Here is a 12,220-nt window from a genome sequence, read left to right as displayed (position 1 = left end):
TTTTTATTCACTTATCAGGATGATGACATAGTCAAACAAAAGGCCATTTACAAACCAAGTGGAACTTTAATAGGTAACGCTTTCTTCCATGGTACTTATTAGTGCAGTATTCTCTTACAGTTGTGTAGCTGAGGAAAATCAAACTAATTCAAATCCAGGTAAAATGAAACTCTTGACATAGCAACTTGTAAAATGTAGCTGACCTAAACTAAAGGCACATTAGGTTAAGGGACACCTCAACATGATTCCATGATTACAGTCCAGAGCTCATTTAATCAAACACATACTGTATTAACTACTAAACAAGAAGTACAAATGAATATTGCATAACAATAATAAGAGTAAACTGGACTCTTTACCTAAATTAAAGGTTCAGTACATCTCTAGATGAAGCTACAGTTGAGTGATAAATGACCATTTAAATTTAAGACTGAAAGGCTTTACAGGTACAACTGACAGAGAGTGCTATGAATAATTATTTTTCGTTGGGAGTACTGGGTGTGTGCAGTATGGAAAGCTCTATTGGACATCGAAGCCCATGCTCCCTCAAACAAGCTAAGGAGCAGTCTCTTCCTGATTGCTGCTGGTCTGCTGCTGCTGGGAATTGTAGTCCACTCTTTCCAGCAGCAGGAGCATTTCCACGTGCATGGTCTGAGGAAACAGATCCACGGCCATCGCTCGCACCGGCCGGAACGGAGCTCCATGAACTCTGTTGGACGGCGCTCTGCACAGGCTGATGAGACACAAAAATGCCAACATAAAATAGATGGATAACTTCATTAATCCCAAAAGAGAAATTAAATAATTATACCAGCTGCTTGACAAATCAAAACACAAAAAACAATGAGGTAGGTAAACAAATGCAATTAAAAGGCTAAATTACATACAATAAATGGACTAACTCAAATATAAAACTAAGACTAGAGACTAGAGCTGTAACCTTAACTTTAATATACTATTTGCTGATTATACACAGATTTACCATTGTATGCATTCATCATTAAAAATGGTTTGACAGTATCATTTATTCTGGCTTTAATAGACTAATACAAGTCAGTTAAGAGAGCTAATAATCAATCTTAACTGCTGCTTAAAAGCTGGAAACCAAAAGGGTAATAACTCACTCAATGAAGTTGGTCATGGCTGCTTTGGCATTGCAGGCAACATAAACCAGCCTCTTCAGATGCTCTGCTCTCCTGATGGCCAGTATCACCTTGGAATCTGTTTCATTAAGACAACAACTATTGATCAGCGACAAATCTTTGAGTAAGTTTATTTCAATGTCATATGTATGTTTGTTTGTTTACTCACGTAGGCCCGCCCTCGGTGGATCCACAATGGCTGTGATGCTGGGAGACACGAGAGCGTTGAGAATGTTGGGGAACACATCCTCAGCTTTTCCACAGTGAAACTCCACATTACTCAGACCTTAAAATACAAACAGATTAACAACCAATCAATAAATCAGAGAGGTGGAAAATCACACAGCAATATTATCAGATCATCACAATCAACTTAAATCTTTAAAAAGTCAGATTCAACAAAGTGAAATGTAAACGTTTGTAATCAGAAACAGTAGAAATCATTTCCACATATTAAAAAGTAGGCTAAGGCTTAAAGGAATTGTAGGAATTATTAAATATATGACTTATTAGTATATAGTTAGTATTTTTTGCTACTTAGTTGCATGAAGAAACTATTCTGAATGTCACATAAAAGCTAAGTAATGCCAGACTTGTTTCTGCTACTGAAGCAAAGAGTGGAAAAGTAGTAAATGAATGATGAGGTCTATCTGACCCAAATGGTACAGTTATAATCACAGGAGCCAATTATTATTTTTCCAATAAGAGACAATCTTTCATTTTTATTCCCCATTATCATCATACAGAGTTTCTCATGTTATTCTGAGCTGCAGTGATGAGATCAGAATGTAAAATCATTCACACTGTCAGCTATCACTAACTCTTTTTTTTTTTAAACAATGATTTGATTGGTCAGAGGTTATCCAATCCTCTGATGTTAACCTACTCTGGAGCAGGTTAAGTTGTTCAGCACAAGTTGCCATGGTGATTTATCCCTGTTAAAAAAGTGTGCCTGATTCATGATATCAGAAAACCTGAGTTAAGCCACTGGACTATGTTTTACCCATCTACCAGAATGAGCTTCTGTTGTCTGATACGTGTAATAATGGAAACAGTGCAAACAGTTTCATTCCTATCAGTTTACACAGCAAATGACACTAAAGACCACTGGCTGCTTTGATCTGGTCTTTTACCGTTGAGCTTTGCATTAACTTTGGCGTCCTCCACTGCTTCCTGGCACATCTCGATCCCAATCACCTTCCTCACTCTCTGGAGAGAAAAAAACAAAGAGGTCACAGCATGCCAGAAAGTCCATATATATCACAAATATCACAAATATCCCAAATAGCAAATGTGCCAATTTTGATAAAGGCTTTAAATGTGTATAATGTAGTGTCTACATACATGGTTGATAGGAGCATTACCTTAGCCAGAGAGATGCCGATGGTTCCAGTCCCACAGCACACATCCAACACAGTGCTGTCCTCATCCAGCTGAGCCCACTCCCCCACTGCAGAGTACAGTACCTCTGCTGCTCCTGTGTTCACCTGGCAGGTAACACACAATTTATAGTATGGCAATGGAAGTGAGGATGTTAAGTGCATGGAGGTTTACAGTAAGAACCACAAAGTAATCGATTAAGCTGTTTCTCTTTCTTACCTGGAAGAAGGAGTGAGGAGATATTCTGAATTTTAGACCGAGTAGTTCCTCGTGAATGCAGCCCTCTCCAGCCACCAACTCACAAGGCATGTCTTCAGGGTTAGGAGAAGTCCTTAACAGCCAAAAAACAGTTTAGCCCAATCTACAGTATGTATATGTGGACATTTTTTGTAGTCTACTCTTGATTGTAACTTAATGAGCAACGTGATTCTTCTTTGTTACCTTTGACCCTCTCTGACAAAGTAAAGACAGGTGACGCCGCTGTCTTTCCCTTCTCCTTCTGTGAAGTACTTCCTCATGGAGCTCTTCAATGCGTTGAGTTCCTCCTCCTCAAGTTTCTAGTGTCAAAGAACAAGAGGTCAGAACAGCAGAAAGACTGACAGAAACACACTTCGAGGGTTTAATGAGAGATACTGAAGGTGCGTTTGCTCGGCTCTAACTACAACACATATCATTTCTTTACCTGTGGGTTGAAGAACACTACAGCCATGGCTTGTTTGGTCCTTGTGGTGCGTACAGTCAGCTGCTTCCAGTGTCCTTCATACGTTTCAGGACTGTACACAGAGTACGGTGTCGTTCTGCATGTCGGATAATGGAGGGGCCACAATTTGAAATGTGTTAAGATACATGAAAGTGACTGATTATGAAACTAAAACTAAACTAGAATTTCACATTGACTCATATTATAAAATGGAATTGATTATTTTAATAATTCATGTATTATTTAAAAAAAGAATAACTAAAAAGATCTTTGGTACAAATTTATAAAATGTTTCTTGTCTGTGTCAACCTGATGAACTTTTGGAACTCGCTGACGACTCTCTTGGCCTCTGCCGAAACGTGGCAAGTGTCCGCCGGCCCCACCACGGAGCACGAGCCACCTTTATACTTCCCCAGGCGGAAACCGATGGTCTTATCCTCGCCATCGGCACCCACTGAAATGAGGAACTCGCACTTGTTTCTGTACTCTGTCTGCCAAGATAAAAGTTAAAGAAATACGATCGGGGGGTTAGAGGGATTAGACGTTGCTGCATTTATAAAAAAGGTGGAAAACAACTGTGTTTCCAGCTTCTCAGATGTGAGGATATGTTGTTTTTCTCTTTGTTATTTTGCTGTAAATGAACTATATTTTGTTTTTTTGGACGGTTGGTGAGACAAGACAAGTCATCTGAAGAGATCACACTGGGGTTCTGGAAATTGTGGCAAGCATTTTTCACCATTTTTTACATTAAATGAATGAATTAGTCAGAAAAACAACCAATTAAATAATGAAAATAGCTGAGTTAGTTAGTTGCAACCCTAAAAAAGTATACATCTTTTAGCTGTGCATTGGCTGATGTTGGAAAGCAGGGCTGCAACTAACAATCATTTTCATTATTGGTTAAATCAATTCATTGTTCAGTCTATAAAATGACTGTTTTGTCCGATTAACATCAAAAACCCCAAAATCTTCAGTTTCCAGTCATATAAAAACAAAGATAAGCAGCAAATCCTCAAACTGGCGAAGCTGCAACCTGCAAAGCTTTTACATTTTGGCGTGAAAAATGACTCAAATATTATCGAAAATCAGTTAATCAACTATTTGTTTCTGCTCTGTGGTAAAATGTGCATGTAATGTGTGTATCTCAGTAAAAAGTGAGGCATACCTGTGTGGGAGATGGTCGAATAGCTTCCAGAGGACAACACATTTTGTTGTATTTTCCTTTCTGTGCAAACAGCCAGGGCAGCATAGCTTTATTGGTGCCACCAATCTCCCTGAAAAAGAAACCAAGTCGACATTTAGCAACAACTGTAAAGTGAGTATAGTTTTTCCTCTGCAAAATGTGACACATGCAGGTTCATCATTTTTTCCCCCATTATGTTAAGTCAGTGAAATCTAAGTAATGATGCTTGGCTGATAACAAAACACACAGACTTAATGTGATAAAATTAATGCTGTTTCAAGTGTACCCATTTTAATGAGTATGAAAATGAATGTCACCACAGAGTACTGGCTGTCAGGAGCTTCTATAAAACATATGGTACTCTGACTGGACTCTATATAAATGATGTCACTCACTTGGCTAGCCTCTGCAGAACCGCCACCACCTCCTGCTCCTTCCTCCTCAGCTGCTCCTCATAAGGCACGTTCCACAGAGGAGTCACCACATTGTTGATCTTGACACTGAGCGGCTCCTCCTCCTCATCCCCCTCTGTCCGCTTGGAAGGGGGCTGCCCTCCTCCTGCTCCCTCTCCCTCCTCCTGCCTCCTCTTCCTCAGGATGGGGTCGGCTTTGGGCTTGGCCAGCCTGACGCTCAGCACCTGGCCCTTCCACTGCATCCCGTGCACCATCTTCATGGCCTTGTCACGCTCCTCCTCATTCTTAAAGGTGACGAAAGCAAACGTCTGCCTGCCGAACAGCTTGATCTTGTGCGGGTTAAGGTTGTGCTTGGCCAGGAACTTCTTCAGGTCATTGAAGCCGATGAACTTGGGCAGGTTCCTGATCTCTACTTTGTAGATCTCAGATGTGAAGAGGTCCTCTTTGATGTAGCGGTACATGCTGGGGTCAGAGGCCACCTCGCTCTCTCCTTCAGCTTTGACATCATCTGTGGACTCCTGGGGGACATCATCAGTCTTCTCCTTTGGAGCTTGTGCATCAGCTACAGGGCTGCTACTAACATCTGCCATGGCTCTGTTTGGTGATAAAATGATCAAACTAGTTAGAAGACTGCCTGATACTGATCTTACTCATAAAAACAAAGATTAAAAAGGACATATCTGCACATTGAAATTTCTTGACATATTTTGGCTTTTATCGCTTACATTGAAACTACATTTAAAGGACATATTTTACCAGCCAGTATGAATATGAGGAATAATAACAGTGTGTAAAACCTCATTGTAAAATTGTGAACTTGTCCTTTAACAGTTACTGCTTTCAACACTGCTGTGAGTCTTCTTACCACTTTCAGCAGGGTTATTATAATTTTACAGTTTGCTTTTTTATTTAAGTTTAGTTTTAGTTAGTTTAACAAGTGATTAAGTAGTTTTAGTTTAGTTTTTATTTCGTTTTAATTTTTCCAGGTAAGGAGGAAAGCCTTGATTATTAGAAGCTGAAAATGATGAAATAATGCCTGATACTGAGGTAAAGTTAGCTGGGTTTGTGCTCTCCCTACTGGTACTAGCCCGGTATTTCAACAAGTCAAACTGAACAGACTACAGTAAAAATGGAGAGAGAAATCAAAAGGAAACTCAAACTAAGCTGATTTTTTATCTGCCATTCAGTTTAGTATTAGTTAGTTTTGCATTGTTCATTGTAGTTTTTGCTTATTACAACACTTTTATTTTCAGTTAACTCAATTATTTTTCCACTGCTAGTTTTAGTTAACTATAATAACCCTGACTTTCAGTGGCAATGTTTGCATGAATATAATTATAAGTGGAAAAGCAGCGATATTTAGGAGGCATGTGAGATAATAGATACAGTAACTATATAAAAAATATACTATGTGTCATATAAACAGCTTTTTATTAGCTACACAGCTTAATAGATGTACAGTATGTAATGCCAGCTCAACACTGACTCACTGCTTTCTTTCTTGTTTACACAAAGCAGTTCGTTAGTAGGCTATCTATTTTTATATCTGACGATGTGTCGTTTCCTGTCATGTTAAATATAGTGAATGGTGACATTAACTAAAAAGTCCACGTAATGTTTTGAGTGTTTCTTACCGTGTGTGGTTTACCTGCAGCTCTACTCCTCACTAACAGTCAGCGCGCTGCCATGTTGATGTGACCACGTGCTGCTTCCGTGAACTCTCAACTGTTTAAAGCGGCAGCGTCATCAAGACATGAGCTCACGTCCACTGTTTCATCTGTGGACCATAGACTGTATGCTGTGGACCTGGACCATAGACTGTATGCTGTGGACCTGGCTCATCTGTACATGCACAGGATTTCTTGTTCCCATTCAACAATAAATGTATACATTTATATACATACACCTTTAGCAGCTACAACAGTAACATGCAGATCTAACACTGATGCTTCAGAATTAATAATCTAATGATGTCATATATAATAATATATCAGTCGCTGCAGAATGACTACTTTTACTTTAATACTTTAAGTACATTTTACTGCTGATACTTTAAACTGTCACTTTATTACACTTAATTCTGTGGTTATTTTTGTGCATATATTCTTGTTTGTTTATTCAAAACATTGTGTTTTTTAATTGGTTCATTATTTATAATTTGCATTTTGTTTTTAAGTTAACAATGTAGATACGTTCCATTAATTAAAATAGGTACATTATGAGTAAAACGTAGTATTTAGTCTCATTTACAGATATATGCCATGTGATGCAGATTTAACATATAGAGAGATGCAGTATATAGAAAACATAACATATAGAGAGACAGTATATAGAAAACATAACATATAAAGACACACAGTATATAGAAACATAACATATAGAGAGACAGTATATAGAAACATAACATATAAAGACACACAGTATATAGAAACATAACATATAGAGAGACAGTATATAGAAACATAACATATAGAGAGACAGTATATAGAAAACATAACATATAGAGACACACAGTATATACAAACATAACATATTAAGACACAGAGTATATACAAACATAACATATAGAGAGACAGTATATAGAAACATAACATAAAGAAATACACTTGTGGCAAGTGTGACGCAGCCAGTCACCACGTGCGGGATTACGTAGGAGATTCGGCGCGCGAAAAGCAGCAGCAGGAAGTGAGAGTAACTGAAGGGGAACGGCGGCCAGTTTGGGATTTGAATCTATCAAACAACTTCCATAATCTACAAACATCTACATTAATATGGCAGACCCGAAGGTGAGCTCACGTTTTTTAGGCCATCTAATGTGTTATGTTCGCTTTGAAATCGGAATTTATTCACAAACGCGCTGTTTAATGTGTCATATCATTCGTCAAAGTTTGTAAAGGAAGCTACGAGACAATGATGTCTTTCGTGATGCCAGATCAGCTAAATGTGTTGATTATTTCAATGCTGTAAACTGTAATGAAAGTATAAAACTGTCTGGCAGACGTGTTTAATGTGTGTTGTAGTTCAGTGTGCGCAATGTTTCATTCTCGACTCGTTTCTTTGGAGTTAGTGAACACAGAAGTGCTGTGAAGTGTGCAGCCGGTCAGCATGTTAACGTTTAGCTTCGCATTCTGCATATCTGGAAAACACCACTAACTGTTACATTCCACTAGCAGGTGTTTGAATGGAGAAGGTGTTTATTTGCTATCTTCTAACCCAAGTAAATGAAGTGTGCTGTGGCTCCTGCCTTTTGTCTGCTCAGCACAACGATGGCTAACTTCAATTAGCTAAATGTTAGTTTAGGTATGAGGGCGCAGGTGGCCGGATTATTAGACAGATTATACACTAACAAGTAGACATAAAATGGAGTGTGAGCTACCTCCAGTATCGTGTCAGCTATGTTCCCTGACGAATAAAACGCAGTGCTGTTTAGTTACACACCCCGGGGGGCTGGATGAGCAGCGGTTAGCTTAGCCTGCTAGTGAAAAGGCCTCAGCACTGAGCTAGGTATGAGTTTTCTCAGCAAAACTAAAGTTTAAAAACTATTTACAGGCCCTACAGAAGTGAAACGTAAATGCGACAAGACTAACCATTTTATTATATCCATGTCATCTTTCAAAACAGTGGCCTAACATCATTTTTAAACGATTTGTAGCGATATTGCGGAATATTTAACGCCAGTAGCATCATGTAGCTTTTCCGCTCTGTGGCTACGTCGCAGACTTCAGCCTCACATTGAGATTCATGCAGCATGCTGTGTTGCTAACTGGCTAAATTGGAAAGGATAATATGCTAGAATATGCTGTTGCGTGTCGTGTCTGCTCACGTAGGGCTCCTCTCCCATTGTTACAGACTATGATTTTGCTTTCTTGAATGTGCATTGGTGTCTTTGTCGCCATTTTTTTTAAAGGAGGGAAAAGCAAGTTTTTGTTATGTGTAATATAGAATGATGTATAGTTAATCTTCCACACATCAACGTGAGATCATCTAACCCCATCTTGCTTTAAAGATGCTTAACTCAGCAACAGCCAGTTACAAAAGGCTTTGTCAGTTCCCCCCCCCCCCCCCCCCTACAAAAGCTATACTTCACCAATGAGCTCTTAAATCCCCCCATTGAGGCACTCATCGCTTGTTGGTCAGTTGTCACATCTCACTTTGTCCCAGTGAGGTTTAAAGTATATTTGACCTTTACGGCACACCGCATTACTTTCTCTGACTCTGAATGTCTTATTCTAATAAGTGGAAATGTTTTTGCTTTTCATTTTAGGACCAGGAAGACCACGAAACCTCTGTAGACGGCACAGAGGACTCCAATCATGATCCCCAATTTGAGCCCATCGTGTCCCTTCCTGAGCAGGATGTGAAAACATTAGAAGAGGATGAGGAGGAACTCTTTAAAATGTGAGTTTATTTAACAGTGTTCTTTGTTCTCTTGTAGGTTAATTGTCACATTGTCAGTGTTCCGGTTTAATTTGGATATTTGCTGGTCAGCATGTGATGGCTTGGTAAGCCAAACATTACCAGTGGCGTCCCGTTAATGAAGCGTGCTCTTGTTTTGTCAGGCGGGCTAAACTATATCGGTTTGCCTCTGAGAACGAACCTCCCGAGTGGAAGGAGAGAGGCACTGGTGACGTCAAGCTGCTGAAACATAGAGAGAAGGGCACAATCCGCCTCCTGATGAGGAGAGACCGGACTTTGAAGATTTGTGCCAATCACAACAGTAAGTCAAGTTGACCAGTATTATTCATTTAATTTCATACAACAGAGTTATGAAGGAAGCAAATATTATCAATCATAAGGCACATTTAGGAAAGTGTGTCAAACTGCAGATTGTACATGTATGAATTTGTATTACAGATACTTATAACTATAATAGTTAGGTTCCCTAGTTATTTATGTGAGCATAATATTTGCTCAGACTTCATAATGCATGTCTGTAAATTCAAGCACAGTACAGTGAAAGGAGGACAAATGTAATGAGACCTCCCCAGTATGTAAACATGGGTTACTGGCTGGTAAGAACAGAAATTAAACCAAACTGAACTGTACTTGTTTTTATGTCTCTGCCTTTTATACATTTACCTTGTTTCTCCTCTTGTGAACTGCAGTTGTACCCATGATGGAGCTGAAGCCCAACGCAGGCAGTGACAGGGCCTGGGTGTGGAACACACTAGCAGATTATGCTGACGAATGCCCCAAACCTGAACTTCTGGCAATACGCTTTTTAAATGCAGAAAGTAAGTGTTTGCCAATCAAATACAGTATCACGGTGGAAAGGTATCCAAACCAGTGTTAAATTTGGATTATATGGTTTTTACACTGCAGCAACACATCGGCTGCTAGAGGCCCGTTTCCTGCAACTAACCACAGCTGCTTTTTTTCATGTTTTTCTCCATTTGTCAATGCAGCAGGACTTAAGCCATTATAAATGATGATGTGAATATCTGCTAATGCTCTGTTCTGTTCACAGATGCTCAGAAGTTCAAAGTGAAGTTTGATGAGTGCAAGGAGGAGGTCAAAAAATCTCAAGAGGGTACAGAGGGAACAGGTAGGCACATGAAGCATTTTCCTCATAGAATATGTTTTAATTCTGAGATGCAGCTGAGATTTAATGTATCTGGAAAAATATGTTAATGTCATTTCACATAGCAAATGGTTAAACATTTGCCCCCAGTGGTACACTAGGGCTTGCACTTCAGTTTATATGGCAACATGCCAGTATTCACTATTTTCAGAACCCCTAGCAGAGTGTGTTGTGCTCAGTGTCACCGTATATCCCTGTGATCCCTCCCTACCATGTCTATTGTATCTGTTAATAGTAAGACAGGCCTCCAGGGTCAAACTAGTGGTAACATTAAATCTTTTCACTTGCTGAGTATGCAGACTCACTCTGTTCTTTGCTGCTCCCTCCAGCCTGGAACTTTTTCTGTCTGCTACATGAACATGCAGAATCTAACACTTTACTGGCTTTCTGAAAGGCTGGTGTCAGTTTGTTCTGCTACATTACCACCTAAGATCATGAATTAATATAGTGGCTGTATGAATGTATGGTTGTGGTGGTAGTAGTAGTAGAGTCGTATTCAAATTTTGATAGCAGTGTTGTTGACAATACATTTCACTGTTCTGCCACAGGTGACACTGATAGCGCAAACAAAGTGGCAGACAAGCTGGAGGAACTCTCTGTAAAGGACAAGGCATCAGAGGAAAAGAAGGAAGAGGACAAAAAGACTGAGAAGAAAGAAGATGAGAAAAAGGAGGTGAAGGCCGAGGAGAAGAATTGAAAACCAAGAACTCGCTTTGCAGATCTTCAATTTATCAGTTTTTTCCTCTTTTTCTACAATAGACTCTAAATGAACTGAATTTGGACACTTGCATATTATTAGTTGTTTTTTTTTTTAATCTGTTTTGCCTCAAGATCACAAGTCCTTGATGCCACTGAGGAAAAAAAAAAGATAGTGAATTTATGGAAAAAAGAAGCCCTTTTCCCTCCCACCCCTTTTCCTCTTTGCACCATGGAATGCCACGCTTTCCATCCTTGTCATCTACAGTTCAATGTTACTTTTGACAAACTGTGAAAAGAGGCTTGTGATAGTGATAATTCCCACATTGGGGTATTATTTTTTTGTTTTGTTTATTCTGAAGCAGAGTTTGTTTGTAGGGGGAGAGGATAATGTAGCCTGCTTGTTAGCAGCACAGGGTCAGGGTCCAGGCATTATGGAGGTGCATTCAAAAATATAGAAAATCCCCTGATGCATCTCAGTGGGCCTTCTCATCCTGTCCACTGTCCATGCTTCCACTGTTAGAACACAGCAAGTAAGGCGAAGACTTCTCAGTGGATGCCTTGTAGAAATAGTTCATTCTAGGTTCCCTCTTATTTCAGTTCTGTTGGAAACTGCTATGAAGAGGAACCCACTCCAGACAGTTAAGGAGCGTCAGATGCACGCTGCAGATTACAGTGTCCAGCTGACTGACAGGGGATCAGATGCACTTAGCTAAGCTTTTTTTTTTTTTTTTTTTTTCCTCCTTTTTAAATATCTGAATATTAAGTCCAAAGTCAACGGTTCATCAGAGTTTGGCGCAGCTACGCTCTGACTTAAAGTTCCTTACAAGGAAATCAAGTTTGTATTCTTTAGATCCTAACATTCCCAGACTTTCAAGCATGTAGAGTATATGTAACAGAGTGTGCCCTATCTGATCTGTGTGCTCACCACCCTTTCCTTTTCTTTCCACTAATTGAGTTCTTAACCTTGCCTCTTAAGTGCATCTAAGTGCCAGTGCATCTGTAAATACATGTACATGGATGAAATGTTACTTCTCATTTGCACTCAAATGATTTGAAATGTTTCCTCCACCTTCGAATAAAACGCTGTCAAAGACCATGTTTGCATTCATATAAAAAATCACT

The 12,220-nt window shown here is 39.4% G+C and overlaps 2 protein-coding genes and 1 non-coding gene across 4 annotated transcripts; 2 read left to right on the top strand and 1 right to left on the bottom strand.

Moving 5' to 3' along the window:
• On the bottom strand, positions 1–6,517 carry trmt2a (tRNA methyltransferase 2 homolog A). 2 transcript variants are annotated; one of them, XM_053325030.1, is made up of 12 exons: positions 6,467–6,517; positions 4,801–5,412; positions 4,388–4,496; positions 3,532–3,713; positions 3,205–3,319; positions 2,964–3,079; positions 2,742–2,853; positions 2,507–2,629; positions 2,276–2,351; positions 1,312–1,428; positions 1,125–1,221; positions 1–733 (listed from the first exon to the last, which is right to left on the bottom strand). In XM_053325030.1, exons 2-12 carry the CDS (start codon positions 5,406–5,408, stop codon positions 556–558), a joined length of 1,833 nt encoding a protein of 610 aa, XP_053181005.1. In that variant the 5' UTR covers positions 5,409–5,412; positions 6,467–6,517; the 3' UTR covers positions 1–555. The 2 variants fall into 2 exon arrangements, with proteins under 2 accessions (XP_053181005.1, XP_053181004.1); XM_053325029.1 differs by having other exon boundaries at positions 6,453–6,511.
• A 968-nt stretch (positions 6,518–7,485) lies between these two features.
• Positions 7,486–12,192, top strand: ranbp1 (RAN binding protein 1). The gene is made up of 6 exons (XM_053325431.1): positions 7,486–7,604; positions 9,083–9,216; positions 9,378–9,535; positions 9,924–10,052; positions 10,286–10,363; positions 10,948–12,192. The coding sequence occupies exons 1-6, from the start codon at positions 7,590–7,592 to the stop codon at positions 11,094–11,096; spliced, it is 663 nt and encodes a 220-aa protein (XP_053181406.1). The 5' UTR covers positions 7,486–7,589; the 3' UTR covers positions 11,097–12,192.
• On the top strand, positions 10,695–10,823 carry LOC128365546 (small nucleolar RNA SNORA77). Its single transcript, XR_008321838.1, has one exon. It is a non-coding gene; the product is annotated as a small nucleolar RNA SNORA77 (small nucleolar RNA).
• Positions 12,193–12,220: the final 28 nt, after the last annotated feature.

The sequence above is a fragment of the Scomber japonicus genome, chromosome 9 (genome assembly GCF_027409825.1).
Source record: "Scomber japonicus isolate fScoJap1 chromosome 9, fScoJap1.pri, whole genome shotgun sequence".
NCBI lineage: Eukaryota > Metazoa > Chordata > Actinopteri > Scombriformes > Scombridae > Scomber > Scomber japonicus.
The sequence above is the reverse complement of the archived record's forward strand: the minus strand, read 5'-3'. Positions and strand labels throughout refer to the sequence as shown.